Source organism: Lissotriton helveticus, chromosome 2_1, assembly GCF_964261635.1.
Source record: "Lissotriton helveticus chromosome 2_1, aLisHel1.1, whole genome shotgun sequence".
Lineage (NCBI taxonomy): Eukaryota > Metazoa > Chordata > Amphibia > Caudata > Salamandridae > Lissotriton > Lissotriton helveticus.
The window spans coordinates 786847804-786873851 of NC_136059.1; the positions used below are offsets into that span (position 1 = coordinate 786847804).

Consider the following 26048-nt stretch of genomic DNA (forward strand, 5'->3'; position numbering starts at 1 on the left):
TCTGTGGAGCCGGCTTCCGTGTCAGCGGCGCCCGCAGGCCGCCTCGTTTTCCCTCGGGGCCCACAGAGTCCACCGTTGCGACCGCTTTCCCTTGGCAGAGCTGGGCGCTTTAGGAGCCATTTGGATATTCACTCTTCACCGACACCACCGACAACCAGCGGATGCATGAACTCACGTCAGAATTTTTACTGCTGCAATATAATCGCACAGCTGCTCCTCCCCAAGGCTGCCTTTGGATCCAAGGTTGGTGTCCGCCGCAGTGTCTGAGCCTCCTGTATCCACGAACATTAGGCGGGTGAGTACTGTTTATTTAGATTAATTTCCCAACTCTGTTTGTCCCTCGGTTCACAGGCTCCTGGCAGGTCCGCTCCTACAGCCTCAAGCGGCCGCCATCTTGCTTCCCCCCCACCCTTTACTATGAGAAATCCAGTCAGGGAGGGATCTAACACGAGCCATTTTTTTGCGGCGGGGGGGGGGGGGCAATTTTCTTTTGAGACAGGCGGTGTTCAAAAAAGCCAGGCCAGAGGCTAAGAGAAATGTTTCTGACCTCTCTTTTTTTGTAAGACCTGACTTTTGTCATGTCACCATAGAGAGGAGGTGGCGCTTGCGCCAATTGATAAAACCCTTTCAGGACAAAGTGTTTCTGAATAATCCTGCATCCTTAAAGGTAGTCTGGCAAGGGTCAACAAAGTTTTTCACATGCGAGGTAAAGGCTCAAGAGCTCCTGGCTGGATTGAAGCCCTAGGATCAGGAGCAGAATGAAGAGTTGTAAGGGGAGGGGGGTATCCTTGCTCCTGTCATGTTAGGTTTTTGAAATCTATCGTATAGATACCCTTCTCTCACTTCCTTTTTTTTTTTTTTTTTTGGCCTCTTTTTTTCTCTCATTTTTAGGAGGAATCCTCATTGATAGGGTTACTCCTTAAGAAGATAGTATGGTGTGTATAAGGGTATCACGGTGCTGGCAAATCGCTGTCCATCTCTGCCAATAGACCGATCTTCGGTCTGGTCATTTCCCGGGAATGGGAGAGAGGGAGGGGGTCGGATAGGGACTAGGGGGATGGGGGGGAGGATTGGGTTGGTTGTTCAAGGGGTTCTGGGTGGGGGGCAAAAAACAGGGTGAAAAAATTCAGAGGGACAATGGGTAAAAAATACTAAATCCTAAAATGCTAAGAATGACAGGAATGAGAGTAAATTACTATTACTTAGTTTTTGGCTTTGAAAAGGAAAGGGATAAAACAAAAGAAAAGGGACAATACATCAATTTAAATGGGTAAGGTGATTGTCTGCTCGGTTAATATAGGTGACATAGGAGACCGGAATAAGCGAAACAGAACTATGGAAATGCTGAGATTTAATAACTCCGATATAATTGCACTTCAAGAAACACATATACCATTGGAAAAGAGGGGGCTAATCACGATAAAGAGCTATTCTTTAATGGCCTGCTCTACGCAAACCTCTAATATTAGAGGGGTGGCTATTTTAGCTAAGAACCGAATAGGACCCGCTAGGCGGACATTGGCCTATGCAAGAGGGATGTGCGCTTTAGCGGAGCTCGAATATGGAATAACAATAGTAACGGTTTATGGCTCAAACCAGGATGAGCCCAACACATTCGAAGACCTGGAAATGGAGTTAGCAGCCTGGCATACACCTTTAATTATGTGTGGGGACTTTAATATACATCTAGGAGTAGGTGATGTGATGCTTAACAGATATCACGGGCGGAAGCTCAAAGTCTACCAACCATTAACATCGCTGATTAAAAGCCATGGGCTAATAGACGTATGGGAGTCCAAGTTTCCCTCCGATCCAGGATATACATACTTTTGTTATCGCCACCAGAAATAGGTCAGGCTGGATTATTTTTTTTATTTCAAATCAGATTCTAGGAGGGACAGAAATAGAAATATTGTCGAAATCGATGTCTGATCATAACCCTTTGCTTCTCGGGCTAAGATTGCCGCAAATCCATATGTGCCAAACACAATGGATGTTCGACCGGAAGGTGTTGGTTGATCAAAAATATGTTTGCCACCTTAGAACTTGGATCAACAATTTTTTTAACAGGAATAGATTTAGTGCTTCACGTAATGTGGTCTGGGAAACGTTTAAGGCTGGAGGAAGGGGGAGACAATAAGCTTTGTATCTAACCAGAGACAACAACAAGCGAAGTAGATTAGGCAACTATATGCCAAGCTTCAGGATTTGGAGAGAGAACACCTGGGTAAGATAGTGCGGGGAATGGATGCAGCCACAACTCAGCTAGATATGATTGTGGGTAAAGCTGAGATAGGGTCTTATTATTCTCAAAAGACTGCAGCAAGTTACCAGACTCCTAGGGCGGAGAGCTAGGAGTATGGAAAAACTGTTGCAAAAACTACTTACCTTAAAGACTAGAAAAAAATCCGTGAAGAGCCAGATATCTCTAATGACTAGTGGGGGTCCTCATATACAGATTCGGGCGATATTGTCGAGGTCTTTCATAAATTTTATCAAGATCGCTATACATCAAGATCGCTATACGGAGGAGATGCAAGGTCCCCACGGGGATGTCTTTGTGAGGGCTAGCAAGGAATATAGGATTCTGGGGGACGATGCTAGTGAGAGGTTGGAGACAGAATTTACACTGGAGGAGACACAAATAGTGATACAGCAGCTGGCTTTGGGCAAGGCAGCCGGCCCTGATAAGATTCCATCTGAATTTGATAAAATCTATCAAAAGGAGATAGCTCCCTTGCTCTGGGATCTTTTTCTGGGGGGTACAATATTCTAGGAACCCACCCGACTCTTGGGGGGGTAAACAACGTTAATGACGAATTTATCTTCCCCCACGGAATCACAAAGCGGTCGTTACCACGACCGCTTTGTGATTCCGCATACCATTACTCCGCAAGTCGGAACAACGACTTGCGGAGGTGGGGGGGAGGTGTTGGATTTAAAATCCAACAGCTTCCCTAATGTCCGCACAGACTGGAGTTGGAATAGTAAATTATACTATTCCAACATCCAGCACCCCACCCCCCCTCCACAAGTTGTTGTTCCGACTTGCGGAGTAATGGTATGCGGAATCACAACACGGTTGTGATAAGACCGCGTGTGATTACTGCGGGACAAAGAGGTATATTCCTCCTGGAAGGGTACTAATATTGTCATTATCCCCAAGAAAGATAAACCCTTGGATAGGCCCACCTCATATAGGCCTATCTCTTTATAAATACGGATGCCAAAATGTATTCTAAAATCTTGCCGAACCGTCTCCAGGGGTCATAGCCAGCCTCGTATCACCATGGCAACATGGCTTTGTACCAGGTCGAGACACAACTGACCATGTAAGACGAGGTGGCCCTATTTGACATCATTGGGGAGACTAATGGATATCTGGCTATGATCCTCTTGGATGCAGAAAAAGCATTTGATCGTGTGTCATGGGATTATTAGTGAGGTGTCCCAGTAGCTAAAGGGGTCGGCCCTCGGGCCATCACTGCAATCGAAGGGATGTACAGGGCTCCCTACGCGAAACTACAGCTGATGGGTAGAGAATCTGACTTGATAAAGGTTTCACGAGGAACAAGGCAGGGATGCCCTTGCTCCCCAATACTATTTGCCCTATATATCGATCCACTTATTCAATCGTTGATTGAGAACCAGGCAGTTGCACCAGTGATGACCCAGGGATTCAGTTCTAAAGTACTAGCATATGCAGATGACATCACGGTATTAACACCTAATCCCGAGGAGGCAACGAGGGAGATTGAAGCCACTGCTACTATCTTATATTTATTGAATAAAACTAAGACTCAATTTGCACCAAAAATGTTACTCTTTTGGATAGTTGACGAGTAAATATAGCTACTCATCTCGGAGTTAGGATTACTCCAAATATTGGTCAGATTGTCCAAATCAATTTAAACCCGCGACCAGTAAGATTGCTAAAGACCTTATGCAAATGAATTCACTTCATTTAACCATTATAGGTAGAGTCAGTGTCCTTAAAATGATTGTGTTCCCTAAGGTATTGTACCTGTTCAGGACACTTCCAGTTAAAATTGAAGGATCTTTAATCAAAGCTTTAGATTCTTTGTTTAGCAGGTTTATCAGGCAATATGGTAAGGTCAGGAGATCTCTAAAACTCCTTACTTTGCCACAAGCACGGGGAGGGTTGGACGCTCCTAATTTAACTTTTTATTATTGGGCAGTTTTGTTACACCAAATAAATATACTTTTCTTTGAAACAACTGGCAGTGCCAGTGAGACACAGGTTGAGGATCTCCCAACAATCTCCGAGTTGGCACTCTGAGAAAGGGCAAAAGCATTGTTTTTGCGTGAGCTGGAACCTAGTTATTATAAGAAGGTTCCATTTAAGATCATATCGAATGCATGGAAAACTTGGGGTAGAATACAAAAGCATATGAATATTGCGAAGATAAAGTATACACCCATCTGGAAATCATCCCTATTTCCCCCTGTGTTTTACAATGTTTTAGCCAGGCAATGGGAGCAACTTGGTTTACGGACAGTGGGAGACATCCAGGCAAGTGGCCAATTATACCTGTTTAGTGAGCTGCAAATAGAGTTTGGAATATCGGATGGGCACGATCTTAAATATCTACAAATAAAGGGTGGCTTTGGTAAAATGAGATGGTCAATCTCTAATGCTAAAATTGCACTGTTTGAAACCATGGGGAGAACTGCCTGTAAAATCAAACATTTATAGAGTATGATGATGGAACTTGCTCTGGATGATATTGAAAAAATATAGACTAAATAGGCCAATAGATTAGAGGACGAAGATATTGATATGTCACTTCGGTTAGTAAAAAATAACGCTCCTATCCACTAATCTAAAGTCACAACACTATAAAACGATTTATAATTTGTATTTTACTCCGGCCAAATTATTCAAATGGGGGGAAAAGGGAGGATGACAAATGACCCAGATGTGGGGTAGGACCAGCTGAAGAGATTCATATGTTTTATGGGTGCCCACAACTTGATCTGATAAAAACCGAACTAGTAAAGTTTTGGGAGAAGATCCTCGGAAAAACTGTGGCATTCACTTATGATGATTGGATATGACCGCAGTGTTGAGCTAGATCAACCTCAGACTAGCAGCATATTCATTTCAGTTGTGATACTAAGATTACTTATTGCAACTAGATGGAAGGATCTAATGCCCCCAAATTTTTATGAATTCTTGGTCCGTTTTATAGCCGTACATAAACTTGAACAGGCTCTATATGCCTGTAAGGGGTACCAGGTATAAAATTATGGGCTCCAGTTACGAAGTGGGTAAAAAGGGTAGGATAATGTATATAGATGACATTTTTATTTTTTTGATCTGGTAATACGACTGTTTTTGATGTATTGTATCTCCTTGGCTCTTTTCCTTTCATGTATCAATATCAATTTGGATTAACATATAACTATTGACAATGTATAAACAAATGAATTAATGTTTGTTTGTATGAATGTATGTAGAATGTCTCTGAATACAAAAAAGAAAGTATATTAAAAAAAGAATTGCATGGCATTGTTCATGCATGTGAATATGAAGAAGCTAGACAGAAAACAGTTACTTTTTTCAAACTATTCTACTTTGCTGTTAAAAATAAAAAACGTTATTATCTGTAAGCTAATTTCCAAGGCTTCTCACACATATTGAATGGTAAATGGATAGTTGTGGAGTTGGTACAGAATAAGCTCCTCATTGGTTTTAAAAAATGTTTTTCATGACTTTCTTCTTTAATAGTAATAGCCACATTTCTTTTCTTACAGGCAAATTCTACGAGAGAACAACTGCTTGCAAACACTATTACAGCACTTAAAATCTCATAGTTTAACCATAGTGAGTAATGCATGTGGAACCCTTTGGAACCTTTCAGCCAGAAATGCAAAAGATCAAGAAGGCCTTTGGGACATGGGAGCCATCAGCATGCTCAAAAACCTTATTCATTCAAAGCACAAAATGATTGCGATGGGCAGTGCTGCAGCTCTGAGAAACTTGATGGCAAATAGACCTACGAAATATAAGGATGCTAACATTATGTCTCCTGGATCAAGTGTGCCTTCTCTTCACGTCAGGAAGCAAAAAGCACTTGAAGCAGAGTTAGATGCTCAACATTTGTCAGAGACGTTTGACAACATTGATAATCTAAGCCCTAAAGCAACTCATCGGAGTAAACCAAGACAAAAGCAAAGTTTGTACAGTGACTATGTTTTAGATTCAAGTCGACATGATGAGGGAGTTTGTCGACCAGAGAATTTCAACACCAGTAACATAACTGTGCTTTCACCATATTTAAATTCTACAGTGTTGCCTTCCTCATCTACAAGAGGAAATCAGGAAAATTCTAGGTCAGAAAAGGACAAAAGTGTGGATCGTGAAAGAGGACATTCTATATACCACGTATCAGCTGAAAGTTCAACTAATTCTTCCAAAAGAATTGGCTTGCAAATGCCTGCTACAGCTGCTCAGATGTCCAAAGTCATAGAAGAGATATCAAGTTTTCACATTAATCAAGAGGACAAAAACTCTGGTTCTACTGCTGAAAAACACCCTGTAGCTGAAGAGAGGACTGCACAAAGAAGAAGTACTGCAGCTCATCCCCATTCTAATTCTTACAGTTATACAAAATCAGAAAATCTCAGTAGGACCTGCTCTGCACCGTGTGCAAAAGTGGAGTACCAGAGAGCATCAAATGATAGCCTGAATAGTGTTAGCAGTACTGATGGCTATGGTAAACGAGGTCAGATGAAGCCTTCTGTTGAGTCCTACTCTGAGGATGATGAAAGCAAGTTTTGTAGTTATGACCAATACCCAGCTGATCTAGCTCACAAGATACACAGTGCAAATCACATGGAGGACAATGACACGGATCTTGACACACCAATAAATTATAGCCTCAAATATTCAGATGAACAGCTGAATTCTGGAAGGCAAAGTCCATCACAAAATGAAAGATGGGCAAGGCCGAAACACATAATTGAGGATGAAATTAAACAAAGTGAGCAAAGACATCAGAGAAGTCAAAACAATTTTACAGTATACAATGAAAGCTGTGAGGATAAACACCAGAAACTGCAGCCCCAATTTGGACAGGCAGAATGTGCCCCATCCTATAGAGCTAGAGCAACTCCCAATTCTGAACAGAGTAGAGTTGTACCTACTCATGGAATTAATCAGAAAGCAAACCAGACTATTTGCCAAGTAGATGACTATGATGATGATAAACCAACCAATTACAGTGAACGATACTCTGAGGAGGAACAGCCTGAAGAAGAAGAGGAGGAAGACAGGCAAGCAAATTACAGTATTACATTTAATGAACAGGAGCACCATTTAGACCAGCCCATTGATTACAGTCTTAAATATTCTGATGAAGAGCCTCCAGCTTCTCAAAAGGTTAAACATAAGCTTCACATCTCATCAAGTAGTAGAGCATCTACCATCCCATCAGGTAGCAGTAATAGAACAAATCAGCTTCATCCGAACGCTGCACAAAGTAGAGGTGGTCAGACTCAGAAACCAGCTTCTTCTAAGACTTCATCTATTAACCAAGAAACTATTCAAACATATTGTGTAGAAGATACACCCATATGTTTTTCACGTTGCAGTTCCCTGTCGTCATTGTCCTCAGCTGAAGATGAAATAGAGGGTCGTGAACAAACTACACATGCATCTGAGAACAGCAACACTCTTCAGATTGGGGAAATGAAAAAAAACAGTGGTAATCAGTCTACAGAATCTACCCCGAGTGAACCTCGATCAACTTTGCAGCACATTCGTACAAAACAAAACCGGCACCAAGCTTCTAGTTTATCCCCTTCTGATTCTTCCCGACACAAAGCAGTTGAATTTTCATCTGGTGCCAAGTCACCATCTAAAAGTGGTGCTCAAACTCCTAAGAGCCCACCAGAACACTATGTTCAGGAAACCCCCCTAATGTTTAGTAGATGCACTTCTGTGAGTTCCTTGGATAGTTTTGAGAGCCACTCAATAGCTAGTTCTGTACAAAGTGAGCCTTGCAGTGGAATGGTAAGTGGGATTATTAGCCCTAGTGACCTTCCAGATAGTCCTGGACAGACAATGCCACCAAGCAGATGTAAAACTCCACCTCCTACTCGACCAACTCATGTCAAAAGAGATGCAGGTAAAAATAAAGTTACCACTAACAGTGAAAAACGAGAATCTGCACCTAAACAAACTGCCGTGAATGCTGCAGTTCTAAGAGTTCAAGTTATTCCAGATGCTGACACACTGTTGCATTTTGCTACAGAGAGCACACCTGATGGATTTTCTTGTGCATCAAGCCTAAGTGCTCTCAGTCTTGATGAACCATATATACAAAAAGATGTAGAACTAAGGATTATGCCTCCTGTGCATGAGAATGACAATGGAAATGAAGTTGAATCAGAATATGACAAGGATACTAATGATCATCCTGTTAAAAAGGCTGCAAAGACTTCTGAAACAGATAAAGACATACTAGATGATACAGATGATGATATTGACATTTTAGAACAATGTATTATTTCGGCTATGCCTACAAAATCTTCTAGAAAAAACAAAAAGTCTCCTCAAGCTGTTTCTTCTAAAATACCTCCCCCTGTGGCTAGGAAACCAAGTCAGCTGCCTGTTTATAAATTACTTCCCTCGCAAAACCGATTGCAACCTCAAAAGCATGTCAGCTTCACACATGCTGACGATATGCCAAGAGTATATTGTGTGGAAGGGACGCCAGTAAACTTTTCAACTGCAACCTCTCTTAGTGATCTCACTATAGAATCCCCACCAAATGAATTGACAAATGCTGAAAATATTGCACAGCCCATACCCACAAAATTTGAAAAGCGGGATACCATTCCTACTGAGGGCAGAAGTACTGATGACACAGGAGTAGGAAAAACCTTGAATGTGGCTCCCTGCACACTGGATGAGGATAAAACTGAAGAAGGGGATATTCTTGCTGAGTGCATTAATTCTGCAATGCCCAAAGGGCGAAGCCACAAACCTTTCAGGGTGAAAAAAATAATGGATCAGATTCAACAAGCATCTGCTTCAACAGGTGGCAAAGGCCAACAAGAAGGTGAGAAAAATAAGCCAACATCACCAGTGAAACCCATGCCACAAAGTAATGAATCCAAAGGGTGCCCAAGAAAAACGGCAGAACATAAAGTAAGTGAAAATAATGAAAGACCTTATTGTGGCCAAAGTAAAGAGTCAAAGAAAATTAATCTTAAAAATAGTTCAAGAGAATCAAAGGAAAAGCCTCCAAACAATGAAGAGCGTGTAAAGGGGAGCTTTGCATTTGATTCTCCTCATCATTATACACCAATTGAGGGAACACCTTACTGTTTTTCACGAAATGACTCTCTGAGCTCCCTTGACTTTGATGATGATGATGATGTTGATCTTTCTAAGGAAAAGGCAGAGTTGAGAAAGGGGAAGGAAACCAACACTAAATCAAACAAAACCAACCAAAAGTCGTCCCCCAGCCAACTGTCAAGTGGTAGGCTTCAAACTTGTTCAAAGGAGGCTTCAAATAGAGGACAGCCAAAGCATTCACTCCAGAAGCAGAAATCCTTTCCGCAATCAGCTAAAGATATCCCTGACAAAGGAGCAGCAACAGATGAAAAAATGCACAGTTTTGCTATTGAGAATACCCCTGTGTGTTTTTCCCGCAATTCATCTCTCAGTTCACTAAGTGACAATGACCAAGAAAATAACAATAAAGATCCTCCTCCACAGACAGAACCTCTAGATTCACAGGTGGCTACTAGACCGCAGGTGTCTGGTTATGCGCCAAAGTCATTCCACGTTGAAGATACACCTGTCTGTTTTTCAAGAAACAGTTCACTTAGCTCACTCAGCATTGATTCTGAAGACGATCTCTTGCAGGAATGCATCAGTTCTGCCATGCCTAAGAAGAGAAAATCAGGAAAAGCTAAGTTAAGCAGTGAAAAGGGCAGTAACCGAAATATGGGTGGCATGTTAGCAGAGGAGCCAAACTTAACGCTAGACTTGAGAGATACAAATAGCCCAGATTCAGAAAATGCCTTTTCACCTGATTCGGAAAACTTTGATTGGAAAGCTATACAAGAAGGGGCAAATTCTATTGTTAGTTGCTTGCATCAAGCTGCTGCTGCTGCTTCACTGTCTAGACAGGCCTCATCAGACTCCGATTCAGTGCTATCATTGAAATCTGGAATTTCTTTTGGGTCTCCATTTCATCTCACTCCAGACCAGGAAGAAAAGTTATTCACCCACAATAAAGGACCACGTATTGTAAAGCCAGGGGAGAAAGGAATGCTGGAAAATAAAAAATCGGAAACTGAAGGTGTCAAGGCCATTAAAGGAGGAAAGAAAGTGTATAAAAGTGCAATCACAGGAAAGTCTCGCTCCGTTTCAGATGTTTCAAGTCAGATTAAGCATACACAGCAAACAAACATGCCCTCAATTTCACGTGGTAGGACAATGATTCATATTCCTGGTGTTAGGAACAGTTCACCAAGTACAAGTCCTGTTTCAAAGAAGCCACCACCAAAAACAATATCTAAAAGCCCCAATGAAACTCAGAGCTCAGCCAGCTCCCCAAGAGGCGTTAAAACTGCAAAAGCAGAACCAGGTATCATAACAAAACAGCCACCTCCACCAGGGGGATCCGGTAAAGGTTTTGTTAGATCTGGATCAAGAGAGTCTACCCCATCTAAGCCATCACAGCAACCATTAAGTAGACCTATTCAGTCTCCTGGGCGCAATTCAATTTCCCCTGGAAGAAATGGAATTAGTCCTCCAAACAAACTTTCACAGTTGCCTAGAACAGCATCCCCTAGTACACCTTCAACCAAGTCCACTGGTGTAGGTAGAATGTCTTACGCTTCCCCTGGCAGACAACTGAGTCAACAGAATCTGACAAAGCATAGTGGTTTATCAAAGAATGCTAGTGGTATTCCTAGAAGTGAATCTGCATCAAAAGGTCTAAACCAAAGCCTCAACAGCACTGGACCGAGTAAAAAAGTAGAACTCTCTAAAATGTCATCAGCAAAATCCAGTGGAAGTGAGTCTGATCGATCAGAGAGACCTGTTTTAGTACGCCAATCTACTTTTATTAAAGAAGCACCAAGCCCCACCCTGAGGCGGAAATTAGAAGAATCTGCTTCATTTGACTCTTTATCTTCATCATCTAGGCCTAGCTCTCCTACCCGCTCTCAAACGCAAACACCAGTTTTAAGTCCTTCACTTCCAGATATGTCTCTTCCAGCAAATGCACCGGTTCCCCCCGGGGGATGGCGTAAGTTACCGCCCAATTTAAATCTTCCTTTAGAGTGCAGTGATGGTAGACCAGTAAAGCGCCATGATATCGCTCGCTCTCATTCCGAGAGCCCATCTAGGCTTCCAGTTAATAAAGCAGGAACCTGGAAACGTGAGCACAGTAAACATTCTACGTCCCTTCCCCGTGTAAGCACTTGGAGAAGGACAGGAAGTTCTTCCTCCATTCTGTCTGCTTCTTCAGAATCAAGTGAAAGAGCCAAAAGTGAGGACGAAAGATCTGCTTTGCCAGGGCCATCACAAAGTACAGAGTACCAAACTCCTTCAAAGGGAACCTGGAGGAAGATTAAAGACACTGAAATTCCTCAGACAATAAATGACTCCTTGCCTGAAGAGTCACCTGGAGTAATTAGTGGTGCTGAATCAAAGGCTTCGGTGTACCAGATGGCACCTGCCGTTTCTAAAACAGAGGATGTGTGGGTGAGGATTGAGGATTGCCCCATTAATAATCCAAGGTCTGGAAGATCACCTACAGGTAATGCCCCTCCAGTTATTGACAATGTTACAGAAGTAGGCAATCTAGATGATGAGGATTCAAAAGTCATTCAGGGGAAACTAAATCCAGCTAATGGTAATGTACCTGTTCGCCCACTGGGCTTAGAGAGTCGCTTAAATTCATTGAATAGATTAGATATTCCGGATCTAAAAGCACCGGAAACAAAACCTATAAGTAGCAACACCCCTCTTGCACTTGAAAGCAATGACAATATGGTTTCCGAGCGCACGCCCTTCAGCTCCAGCAATTCCAGCAAACACAGTTCACCAAGTGGAGCCGTAGCCGCGCGAGTTTCTCCTTTCAACTATAATCCAAGCCCCAGAAAAAGCAGTGTGGACAATGGTTCAACTCGACCTTCGCAGATTCCTACCCCAGTAACAGGTAGTACAAAGAAAAGGGATTCCAAAACGGAAACCACAGACACTAGTGGCTCCCAGAGCCCAAAACGCCATTCTGGATCCTATTTGGTGACTTCTGTTTGACGAACTGGATTGCTGCTCAAAAAGAAAACACTTATGTATTATTGTCAACTGCTGTGTACAAATTTTGTTAAAAACGGACTTTCAAAAACTTTTATTTTGTAAATATGTTTGATTCTTGAGGGATCTTGTTCGGGAAGCCATATTTGAAAATATACATCGTCTTTACTGGTTATTTATGGGATGGATGCTTGGTGGCTAGTGTGAAAGTTGATTAAGAGAGTATATTTGTACAGTATGTTTTACTTGTATTTAAGTAGCATCCAAAACCATGATCCTTTGAATTTTGCTTGTCCCTAGCTAAATAATGAACTCTAAAACGAAGATACAATTATATTAATGTATCAACAATTTTAGATAAATGGACTAAACTACATCAGGGAGAAATTGGTATTATTTATGCAAAAATGTGGATGTATTACTTGTGAATACATCTAACCCTATAATTAATCATATGGCTGTGAAATTCACAGCAATATGATTCCTGCTGATCATGCTTTCCTGACCTGCTTTCTGCATGACGGATGGTCCTTTTCTGAAATAACGATTATTTTTTCTGTGGTTACACAATGTGCATAGATAGGTGAACTGTAATACCTTTGTGATCTGCAAAGCAAGGAAATGTGTGTTAATGTAAAACCTTAAATAAGATTTTACCTGGGTTAGATTTTATCAGGAAATTCATTAGGTAGAATTTTTGCTATGCTGTAACTTGTTGTATATTCTATTATTTGAAGTGAGATGGCTGCTCTTTTTGAATGGGACATGACTGTCTCATCACAAATTAAAATTAACATTTCAGAATAAATTATTATTGTATGTATACTTAACCTGTGTTTTTCTTATAAAACATTGAATTCTTTTTCAGTTTTTGGGTGATTTTAAAAAAAAATGTTTTACTGAGGCTCTCGCCACCCTGCTTTGTGATGCATGATTGTGTTAAGTCATACATGGGGCAAAATGGCATGCATATTGAGTGTTTTACCTTTTTCATCAGTGCGTAGTGGGGGAAGGCACTTATGAGCCAGGAAAACATTCTGTTCTTTTTATCCCAGGTGTGTTGCGAGAAGTGGAAAGGTGAATAACACAGAGTAAATGGTGAAGTCATTACCGAATACAGTACGGCCTCTTTTTCTTATTTCTTTCAACTTCAGGATGTCGATGTTTCATTTTAGCTTTCTGGCGAAGCTGAAGATATATCATTATGTTAAAATGCAAAGGTATTTTCATGGATCCAAAATGTTTGTACATTCCCTTACGACCGTGCCCCTTGTACTCCTGATTAGGGTGACCACTTCCCTCCAGGTGATAACAGATATTGTTTCCAAATTTTACTATCTTGTCTGATGTATTCTGAGTGTTGTAGCCTCGTTATGTTTCCATTTAACTAATCAGACTAACTCAACTGAAAATCACTTATGTGTAGATGACAAGTGCAGGTCTGGAGACAGTGTTCCTTTAAACCCTGTAGTGAGTTGATCACTCAACTCATGATAGTTCTTAATATATGATTAGAAGTTACTTTTCAGAAGACACCCACTTGTCTATTTAAATCATAATTGAGCCCGTATTTGTAGATGAAAATCCTTGCATGGCAAATAAAAGCTATGTTCTATCTTGTTCAACTGACCCTCCCGCAATCTGATCCCATTCGCGTCCTGTCTCCTGTGTGTTTGAGTGTGCAAGTGCATATGTTGAGACCGATTTGTGTAAAGTATATTAACTGGCTGTTGCTGGAAGACATGTTGATGGTTGCACTAAAGGGAGGTTCTTTCCAACCCCTTAATATTATTTTTATTCTGCGGACTTACAAGAATCAATGCTGCTGTTATTGGGTACTTTGCTCTCCCCAACACTGTGTTGTACTGGGTGTCACCTAGCAACAGACCATTATAGTCTTAATTTCCTGTTTATACCCTCCCTAGTATCTATAAACCCTAACCAGCCAGCCACCTGCCTTCACTGTAACAGCCTGGAAAAACTCTTTAAAGAGAAGTAACTCTACTCTGCTAGGATGAAAGGAGAGTACGAAATTCAAAACATACTTTTATGTTGTTGTTCCCCTATTAACCCATCCAGTGTCCCACTTTAGAATAGATTATGTTTTCTTAAGGCAGTGGTTGTACTTTATCTGTGTTTATAAATCCTGCAAATCATTTTTTTACCCAGGCTGGTAGGTTCCTGTATTCTACACCATGTCTTATTAATGATTGTACTTTTGTGGTGACCACCCATAGATTTTTATACTTCATGTTTGCTTAGTTGGGGGGGTGGGGGATTTTTCATTTTAATTTACGAAGTCTTGTCATGATTGTGGTTGGTTAAAACCAATTTCTGTCAATCACGTTTTCATTCTTACTATTTTTTTATGTATTTTGTTACAGATTTTATTCTGAAATTTTATATAGTGTGCAAACCTAGAACATTGTTTGTCGCCCTCCGCTCCACCACCTCACTTATATAAGTAGATCTTTTTAAACAGTGAATTCTTGCCTTTGGTATGCACTGATTTAATGTTTCAAACTATACACAAATGTAAACCCCCAAAACACATCTTTTAGGTACAGGAAAGAGGTACAACACCATACATAAATTACAAAATATACCACCTAACTTGTATCACATCTTAATGAATTGGAAATTCTTGCTATAATCTACACACTCAAATTATGTATCGCACATTCATTCTTTGTCTTATGCTAAAAAAACTTTAATTCATATATTTCTCAGAAATATTTATAACCGCTAACTCAGAACAAACCTTGCATCCCAATCTTGCATATACATACCAGTCATACCTCATCTGATAGCCATCTAGCTGCAGATTTCTTAACGTTTGAATTCTCCCCAAGTGCCAGACTGGATTGGTAAATTTTTCAGCAGTACCTCTGCGCACCAGGGGATGGCGTCGTATGACACTGTGATGACGTCTACTCCCGTTGTGAGGTCAGTGGAGTCGTAAAAGTCCCCTCCGGCACGCAGCCGTCAGTTTCTTCTTTTACGCGCTGTAATGCGGATCTGGAGAAGAGGTTCCTATGGGCGTTTTTTCTTCGTCATCATGCTTTAGGTCTTGTGCACGACAGATGTCGACTTCAGACCCATATCCTGTTTGTATGTGGTGTTTGGGAGAACACCACAACTCTGAGGGTTGTGGCTCCTGCCAAAAGCTGAAGCCGAAGGCGCTAGAGAAATGCCGTATGACACTCTTGGCGCTTCTCTCGCAGTCCTCTGAGACTTCACTCCCTCTGTCCTCTTCTTCCCATTTGGAGGTCCGTTCACAGGGCCTTTCCAGGAGCCGGAGCCGGAGCCAAATGTGAGGAAGTCGCTCTCCTTCAACGTCTCAAAGTAAGCACAGGTGCTTTAAAGTCTCGGTACCCCACCAACTTCACCACGTGGAGACTCTGTCTCCCATGGCTCCTCATGCTCGCCGGTTGAGGCCGTACATGCCCATGCCTCCCGTCTTTCTGAGAGCCGGGGCATCGATGGCCCAGATGAGGGAGTACACATCTCATCTTTGGGCCCCCACCTTCCTCTAGAGTGCCGCCGGGCCGCAAGGAGGTGAGTAAAGCCATGCTGGTGGGTTCGCCCTTGGCTGCAGTTGGGCCTACAGAGTCATTAAGTCGACGTCTGCCAGCTCCGCTTCGATGCCAGTGCACAGCCCTCCGGGGTCTCCACCTTGGGCATATGTCCTTGATCAGCCAACTCCGGCACCAATGGCGGTGCTGCTCGTGACCATTCCATCTCCTATCAACGTCAAAGCATCGCCTTTTTGGGGAATATTGTCTTCCCGCTTGTCTCTTGTGTTGACAAGGAGGAATTGGGGCTTTTACAGCCGATGTCTGCGACCCTTCCACCTTTTTTGGAAGAGAGTTGGTTGTCTGCACTTGGCGATGCAAGTGGACTGGAGTCATCTCCGGTGCTTCTTTCCCCTCCTAGCTTTTCTACTGAGGCGAGTTCCTCCTTTGCAGACATGCGTAGGAGGGTGGCTATAGTTTTGGAGTTGTCTCTCCCTATGGTGGAAACATCTACTGATCCCCCCCTGATTGATGTGCTTTATCAGGGTCAGACAGGGATGGAGTCTGATCTCCCTTATAGTAAGGCCCTGTACGACATATTCTTGGGTACTTCGGCTAAGCCTGATACAGGGGTCTCAGTGGATCGTGCTATATCTCACAGGCACCTTCCTGCTCCTGGATATCTAGCTTGTCTCCTCAGGCATCCTACCTCTCCTAGTCTGATGGTACAGGCTGCGTCAGCATCTCAGAATATGGATTCTCTGGCTAATGCCCCATTGGATAGAGAATCTAGGAGGCACGATTCAGGTGCAAACATGTGTTCGAGGCATATGAGCTGCAGATACTACACTTTTGCATTAGATCGCCACCTGGTGTTGGGCTCGGATGATTGCATGTTGTTGTCTTGGATGAAGTCTTTTGTAGTCACGAGATAGGGGACTCCTCCCTTGGACGATAGTGCGCATGGGCATCGACTCCATCCTTAGATTGTTTTTTTCCGCCACTGGGTTCGGATGAACTTTTTACGCTCCGCCTCAAAATCTACTTTTCAAGTACTTTGAAGCGCAAAAAATCATTAAAATTTTACTTAACTTCCTTCAACATCGACTAACATTGTTTCGACTCCATCAGCTCGATTCCGGTCGTCGATGCGGGCTGTTGGGCCTATCCACGCCGTGAGGCCTACACCTCATGGAAATGACGCCATTTAAGAAATGCCCCGAGTGTGGAGCAAAGTTTCCACACAGTGACCACCACAAGGTCTGCAACCTGTGCTTATCGCCAGAACACGACGAATCCAGCTGTACAGCCTGCGCGTCCTTGCGATCCAAGAAAACCATCCGATATCGGAGGGCCCGTCGGCGCGACATGCAGAGATCAGCTCCGGAACCAGTGGACATCTTCGACGAGGAGGTTCCGCTCGTTCCCGAAAAAGATTCAGATGATCTCCAAATCGTATCAGAGGCAGACGACTCAGATAACTCCATACCATCGGGTCAGCGCGTGAGTACTACTGCCTCTGCTCCACACACAGCACCCAGATCGAAGGCAAAGGTCAACACTCCGCCTCCGGGGCCCAGTCGCGACCGAAAAACCACATCGAAAGCCCCGCCATCGAGCCCGGCTCCGAAGAAAGCAGTTAAGCCTTCCGGTAGCTTTTTACCGAGAAAGCCGCACGTGTCGATCCCACCAGCTCGCTCGGCACCGAAACCGAAATAAGTCTCGGCTCCAAGACCGTCAACTTCAAAAGACAAAGGTGCGAAGCCAGCATCCGACGCCTCGAAGCCGACAAGACCAGCTTCCACTCCGAAGACATCGTCTTTAGTACCAAAACCGACAAGGCCTGATTCCGATACGCCCAAGCCCGCGAAACCGCCTACGACACCGAAAACAACACCTTCGGTGCCGAAAACTACGCCAAAGGACAAGGTAACACCTCCTAAGGCTAAAGATAGGCAGCAACCTCGTCCGGAACCGAAAAAATCGGCGCCGACAAAGCTTCCACAAGGAGAACTTTTCCAACCAGATCCTCTGCAAAAGATCTACATTGACCCCAAAACAGGCTTCTGTATTCACTATACCACACAAGAAGAGGAAGGCAGATACAACACCGACACCTGTAGTACCTGCCAGGAAGAAGGACTCTACCACATCTCCTATGCACCCTTCTTCTCCTATACTTCCTTCTCCTTCATCCCCTGTTCCTCTTAACATTTCACCACAGATTTCTCCTCCACATTCTCCTACTCTGTCTTCACACTCACCTCAACGATGATGAGTATAGCCTAGGGAGAGGGATAGACCCAGATGAGCCTTTCCCATACCCTTTAGATGATCCAGACTGAGATGTACCAGATATTCCTGACCCACAGTCATACCCATCAAAACCTTCTCCCCCAGAAGATAACATTGGTTTTGGGCACCTATTGAACAGAGCTGCCATTTACCATGGGGTCACTATGCATTCTGATGAGGCATAGGAGGATTTTCTATTAGACACATTTGAACAATCGCAAAGGTAGGTTCAAATTCTTCCTATGTTCAAATGGGTCATCAAACATGCTCCAGAGGTATTTAAAGACCCTGTACGTACTAGGATCCTAAACCCTAGAATTGAGAAAAAATATAGGCCTGCACCTGCAGATCCAGCCTACATTAAAGGACAACTACCATTAGATTCACTAGTTGTATCAAATGCTAGGAAAAGGGCAAACCCCACCTGACAAAGAATCTAAAGTTATAGATGCTTCAGGCAAAAGAATAGCTGCACAAGCTACTAACATATGGCGTATAGCTAACACACAAGCCCTCCTTTCAAGATATGACCGGGCTCATTATGATCAGTTGGAGAAACTATTAGAACATCTACCTGACCAATATAAAACGCAGGCAAACGACCTTATACAAGAAGGCAAGCTAATTTCCAGTGCCTCAATCAAGTGTGCACTTGATGTGGCAGACACTGCGTCTAGAGCTGTGGACACAAGTGTCCTACTTAGAAGACATGCGTGGCTACGCATTTCAGGATTTAAACAGGAAGTGCAAACTACAATTTTAAATCAACCTTTTAATCAAAATCAATTGTTTGGACCAGAGGTAGACACAGCACTTGAAAAGATGAAGAAGGATACAGAGACTGCCAAATGTATGGGAGCTTTACAGTCCACACAAACTAAAAGTTCCTTTTGTTGCTCCTTCTTTAGAGGAGGCTCCAAACAGACTGGAGCAGACAATACAACATCCTTCAAATCTAACATACAAACATCCTCTAACAAGGGTTATTTTAGAGGAGGATATAGAGGAAATGACAACATAGGAAGAGGTCGGGGGTAACAACAATAATCGAACCTCGTCCACCACAAAACTGACTTTCCTCTGCTCCCCCCACAGCATTCCACTCCTGTGGGGGGCAGATTAACACAGTTCCTACCTGTCTGGAATTCCATTACAACAGACAAGTGGGTAAGTCAAATTATCAAGTATGGCTACTGCCTGGAACTAACAGCAACCCCCCCATACATACCACCCAGGCAGCGTCCAATGTCTGCAGAACATCTTACTCTGCTCAAAGAAGTCCTGTCACTTCAAAAGGACGCAAGAGAAATAGTTCCTTTACAACACCAAGGAACAGGGGTTTACTCGCTGTATTTTCTAATACCCAAGAAGCGAGGGACACTAAGACCAATTCTCGACCTCAGGCCCCTCAATCATTACATACAATCAGATCATTTTCATATGATTACTTTACAACAAGTGCTTCCACTGCTGCAACAAGGCGATTTCCTTACAACACTAGATCTAAAGGATGCCTACTTCCACATTCCTATACATCCTGCTCACAGGAAGTATCTAAGGTTTGTACTAGAAGGACAACATTATCAATTCAAAGTCCTTCCATTCGGAGTTACAACAGCACCAAAAGTATTCACAAAGTGCCTAGCAGTAGTAGCAGCACATCTCAGGAGACAACAAATACATGTCTTCCCTTATCTAGATGATTGGCTCATAAAAGCCAAGTCATTCAATCAGTGTGTTCAACGCACACACATCAGACAATTCAAACATTGCACGACTTAGGGTTCACAATAAACTACACCAAGTCGCACCTGCAACCCTCTCATATACATCAGTATCTAGGGGCTACAATAAACACGTCTACAGCTCTAGCGTATCCCAGTCCAGCAAGGATACAGAGCATTCAGGCCTTAGTCACAAGCTTCCAACATCAACACTCTCTCCAAGCCAGAGTGTTCATTTTTTTTTTTTTTTGTCCTCATACATGCCATCAGTAGATGTTATCTCTAGATGAGCTTACTCCAGGCCACCAACACTACTGTTCTTTTCCGCCCGTGTGTTATGGAGAGCCTTTGGAGAATGCCCAGAGGTAGGTCAATTCCAATCCCACTCCCAATTTCGATGTTGCTTGCCTCTTTGGGAGGATCGGACCATTTAATCTCTGGCATAATCATTGGACTTATAGATTTCATTTTTCACACCATGTGTTTAATGCTGACCACAATTTTGTTGAATTAACACCACCACACAACAAATCTAAACAACTTATTTCCATAATATTCCTTAAACAGTCTGCAAATTTTGGAGGACTTTCAGATTTCCACTCCCTGCAGATCTCTCTCCTAGCGATAACAATAACGTAAAAAATAAACTGTGTAATATAACTATTTATGTTATAATCTTGTGAGAGACCAAATAAAACTAATCTAGGGCTATAGCTTATTGGTATTGATAACACTTCTTCGAGAAACTCACAGACCTGCCTCCAATACGTAACTATTTCTGAGCATTCCACAAACATATGACCATCGTCCGCTGCTGGAGATTTACATCTTGGACATAAGTATTCTTCCGTTGCAATTTTAGAAAGTTTCGCAGGTGACCAATACGCCCTGTACGACGTAAAGAGATGGTTTCTTCGCAGGTTTGAAGGTTTTATGATTTTTTGGGATAGGAAAAAGGAATCTTTCCAAACTTTCGGCAGGTCACCTTCTATCTGTACAGTGGAATTACCCCATAGCTTAATAATTTCCGCTTCATAGTTATCCCGTCTTCCCACTAGAATCCTATACCATAGTGCAATCTCGCCTTTCCATCCCTTCTCTCTACTAATTGATTCGAAAATGGGACTCTCCTCCTCACGAGGCCAGATCTGATTTCCCCACCAAGCTGATAATTGATAAAATTTAAATCTAGTCATCGTTCCTCTTGTTAGATTTGATAGGGATTCCCAGCTCAATAAAGCGGAGTTAATACATAAATCTCCCCAATAAGTAATACCAGCTGTTTTCAACGGAAGGGCAAGTTGATCCTGTAAACATTCCGGAGTACCGGGAGAATCCCATATCGGGGTATAAGAATGATAATATGGAATACCCAGAATTCTGCGTATTGATTGCCAATTATCTAAGGCTGCCCGTAAAAACTTCAAACAAACTTTCTTGAAAAACTTCTGATCTCCAAATTTATAAAGAAAAAAATCTGGACCGTATATTAGGTCTGATGTCATTGCTCGGAGAAGTTTACCATGCGATGACGAGTCCAATTTATTAGCCAAGAGTCTGAAATTTTTAAATTGAAAAGCATAACAGTAAAAAAGTAAATCCGGAAGAGCCAACCCCCCCAGTTTCAACCCCCTCCTCAATTTCTTCCAAGCTATTCTTGGGGATTTTGTGGACCATATAAACGAACCAATCCTCCCTTGCAGTTTAGAAATGTCTTTTTTATAAAATTTTAAAGAGATGGAGTTAAAAAGGAAGGAGACCTTTGGTAATATAATCATTTTTATTAGGTTAACTCTACCATAGATATTAAGAGGCAGAGTATTCCATCTGGTCAAACGCTTATTTATTTCCTTAATAACCATTGACCAACTCGTTTTTGGGATTTCTTCCAACTTATTTGTGAGATAGATCCCTAGATATCTAATTTTTAATTTTGCTTCAGGGATATGAACTAGATTATTCCAACTCATTATGTCAGTTTTGTCTTCATTTATGGTATATCCCGATACTGAACCAACATTTTTAGCTAATTCAAAAAGCCTTGGAATAGCCTCAATAGGATTAGATGTATAAAGGAGGAGGTCGTCTGCGTAAAGAGCAGTTTTGAGAATCATATCTCCCATTACAAATGGTTTAATTATTGAATCTTGTCTCAGGGAGCAAACAAAGGGTTCGATGTAGATATCGAAAAGGAGAGGAGACAGGGGACAACCCTGCCTTGTTCCCCTGGAGATATTAAGCCACTCAGACATGCTACCATTGACTAAAACTTTAGCCCGTGGACTCCTGTATAAAGTTTCAATCCCTTTAATGAAGATATCTGGGAACCCAAATTTTGTCATAGTCTTCCATAGGAATCGCCAGTTGACTTGATCGAATGCTTTTGCAGCGTCAATGGCCACTATGGTGAGGGGCATCTTCTTTTCAATCGCTACATCAATTGCACCTATTACTTGGAATTTCAGTTCATTCAATTGACGGCCAGGAATAAACCCCCTTTGATCTGGGTGAATAATGGACTTGATGATTTTAGCCAACCTAGATGCCAGTATACCGGAATAGATTTTTGAGTCTGAATTTAAGAGAGAGATGGGTCGGTATGATTCTATTTTTTTGGGGTCTTTGTTTGGTTTGACTATTAAAGAAATTGTGGCCTCTGACCATGAGGATGGAATGCTTTCCCCCTGTAACAATATTTTATTGAAAAGCCTCAGTTGCGTAACTATCATTTCTTCTATATTGTCTTTATAGACCTCTGTTGGCAACTCATCAGGGCCGGGGGCCTTATTTCCAGCCATTTTTTTCAGTTGGGATCTTACTTCTCCCTCCGTAATCTCAGCAGCTAAAAAAGTTCTGTCTGTCTGACTAAGCTGAGGAAGATCTCTCAAAGCCCACCAGGTTTCTAACTCATCCAGCCCTTGTGTATTCTTTTCCTGATATAATTCCTCCATAAAGGCTCTTGCCTCTTCCTTTATCTCTGTGTCTTCTGTTAAAGGTAGCCCCGTATTCCGCTGTACTAGAAAGCTGATGTTATTCCTACTACGTTCTGACCTTGACTTCCAGGCTAACATAGAACCGCACTTTTCTCCATACTCAAAGTTACGCAACTTACTCGCTTCCCACCTGTCTTTGGTTATTTTATCTGCTCGGGCTTTGAATCTTGCCTGTAAATCTAGTATTTCTTTTTCGAGACCCTGTATTCTATTCCTATCATTTAATACTGCCTGCTGCAATAGAAGTTCCTTTGTTTTTATTAAGTTCAACTCCTGAGTATCTCTTTCTTTCTTAAGTTTCCTATTTAAGGCCATTTGAGAACTGAAAATCCCCCTTAAATATGACTTAAGTGTGTCCCATAGTATTTGGTCTGAGGTCGTTCCCTCATTAAACAAGAGAAATTCCACCACACTGGCCTTGGTATTATTTTTAGTCTCATTATCCAATAGGACAGTCCTATCCAAAGTCCATCTGTAATCTAAATAACTGATTTTGAGAGATAGTTTTAGTTCGATCGCTGAATGGTCTGACAGTCCTACTGGAATATGTGAAATTGAGTCTATATTGGAAAAAAAAGATTGATCTAGCAAAAAAAAATCTGTTCTAGAAAATTGGTGGTACTTTTTGCTATAAAAGGAATACTCTCTAAGATTTCCATACTTGGCTCTCCAAACGTCTCGCAAAGAAAAGTCTTTCATGATGTTCTTTAAAGCCGAGAGGGATTTATTGGGGGGATTGTATTTGGTTTTGGAGGTACGGTCTAGTTGCGGGTCCAATAGAAGATTAAAGTCACCTACCAGTATAACTGGTACTGTGTATTGTATTAGGTATTGCTCCAGTTTTTGAAGGAAGCATGCATTATCCTCATTGGGACCGTAATAAACTGCACACAGGAATTTAAGGCTACCAATTGAGAGAACAGCTGCTAACTATCGACCCGTCTGGTCTGTCCCCCAGTCGTGAATCCTGATTTCTTTGTTAGATCGTAGTACTAAGGCTACCCCTCTAGTAGAACCAGTTTGCTTAGAACAAAGGACTTCCTGTACCCAGTTAAATTTCATAAATACTTTCTTGCACTCTTCCGCCCCTAAATGTGTTTCTTGTACAAAATATATACATGCTTCTGAATCTTTCAAAAAATCACAGACTCTTTGCTGTTTTTTTGGGCTCCCGATACCATTTAAATTCCAGGAAAGAATTTTGCTATATAATGCCATATCTGGAATTATGTAATAGTGCCTTTACGCCTGCTAGTAATAGTGGCCTGTGGTCAAATTTCAGTGTAGAAAAAAATAGACTTGTGGCAGTTGAGGACATTTTTATTTGTTTTTCCCACCTAGTGTCCCTCCCTTCCCACCCCCCGAGGAACCCAACCCTTCTGTTTGGCATACTCACGCCGTTTGGAGCCTCCGTACCCCAAGACACCCAAGCCAGAGTGTTCATGAGACTAATAGGCATGATGGCATCTTGCATCTTCATAGTACCATATGCAAGACTGCAGATGCGTCCGTTACAGGAGTGTCTTGCACAACAGTGGAATCAGGCTCAAGGGAAACTAACAGACCTGGTGTTGGTAGACAGACGCCCACATCGCTCACTGCAGTGGTGGAACACCAAAAACTTGAAAAAGGGGCGGCCGTTCACGAACCTGTTCCACAAATACTGCTCACAGCAGATGCATCTCTCACAGGATGGGGAGCCCATCTCCTACATCATACAACTCAAGGACAATGGAACATTCAACAAAGATTGTTCCATATCAACCATCTAGAGCTGCTAGCAATATTCTTAGCACTCAAAACATTACAAGTACAAGTACAAAACAAAGCTGTATTAATCCGGACGGACAACATGACAGCTATGTACTATATACAAAACAGGGGGGGGGGATACTCTCTACAACTGTCCCAGATTGCACAGAACATTTGGAGACGGGCCATTCCACAAAACATATATCTGCTAGCAGAGCACATTCCAGGAGTTCACAATCAGATAGCAGATCTGTTGAGTCGGCAGACACAACAAATTTACGAATTGGAACTACATCCGCAAGTTCTTCAACAATTTTTCCACAAGTGGGGTCATCCAGACATAGATCTGTTTGCCACACACTAAAACGCAAAATGCACAACATTCGCCGACAGGTTTCCACACCCGCTGTTAGAGGGCAATGCGATATGGATGATCTGGTCAGGCAGATTTGCGTACGCTTTTCCGCCACTACCATTAATACCATTAGTAGTACGCAAGCTCAGACAACAGTCTCTCAAATTAGTCCTGGTAGCTCCCACATGGGCACGCTAACCGTGGTTCTCAACACTGCTAGAACTGTCTCTAGTTCCACACCAAAAGTTACGACTAACACCTTCCCTGCTAACGCAGAACCATGGAGACATCAGACATCCAGACCCAAATCAACTGAATTTGGTGATATGGCTCCTGAAGTCTTAGAGTTTGGTTATCTTAACCTACCACCAGACTGTATGAACATCACTAAAAAAGCCAGGAGACCTACTACCAGAGCTTGTTATGCTGCTAAATGGAAGAGATTTGCCATTTATTGCAACAATAACCAAATTGATCTCCTGGATGCTTCTTTCCAGAATATCATTTGCTACCTTTTACATTTACAAAGATGTAACTTGGCATATTCATCCATACGCCTGCACCTTGCAGCAATTGCAGCATATTTACAAAACAGACAACTTCGGTTTCTTTTTAGAGTACCTGCTATTAAAACATTTATGGAAGGATTAAAAAGAATCATTCCACCCAGGTTACCAACTTCTCCAGTATGGAACTTAAACGTTGTTCTTACAAGACATTGGGTCCCCCTTTTGAACCTTTACACAAATGTGAACTGCAATTCCTCACATGGAAAACAGCTTTCCTTATTGCTATTACCTCTCTTAGAAGAGTAAGTGAGATACAAGCTTTCACAATACAAGAACCATTTTTACAACTACATCGTAACAAGGTGGTTCTAAGAACTAATCCTAAATTCCTTCCAAAAGTCATTAGTCCTTTTCATTTAAACCAATCTGTAGAGTTACCTTTGTTTTTCCAAAACCCTGACTCTGTAGCAGAAAGAGCTCTACACACACTAGATGTTGAAAGAGCTCTTCTCTACTATATAGATAGGACTAAATATTTTCGAAAAACAAAACAATTGTTTATATCTTTCTCTCCACCACATAAAGGCAACCCCATCTG

At 42.2% G+C, this 26048-nt stretch overlaps 1 protein-coding gene across 7 annotated transcripts in view; it reads left to right on the forward strand.

Annotated features, from left to right (window-relative positions):
* APC (APC regulator of Wnt signaling pathway) overlaps window positions 1-13169 on the forward strand; it is an 897802-nt gene extending 884633 nt beyond the window's left edge. For all 7 annotated transcript variants that reach the window (XM_078675503.1, XM_078675505.1, XM_078675507.1 and 4 more), the window contains one exon: window positions 5779-13169. In XM_078675503.1, coding sequence (XP_078531629.1) covers window positions 5779-12310 — 6532 coding nt within the window. In that variant the 3' untranslated portion in view covers window positions 12311-13169. The remainder of the gene's footprint in view (window positions 1-5778) is intronic.
* The last annotated feature ends 12879 nt before the right edge of the window (window positions 13170-26048 follow it).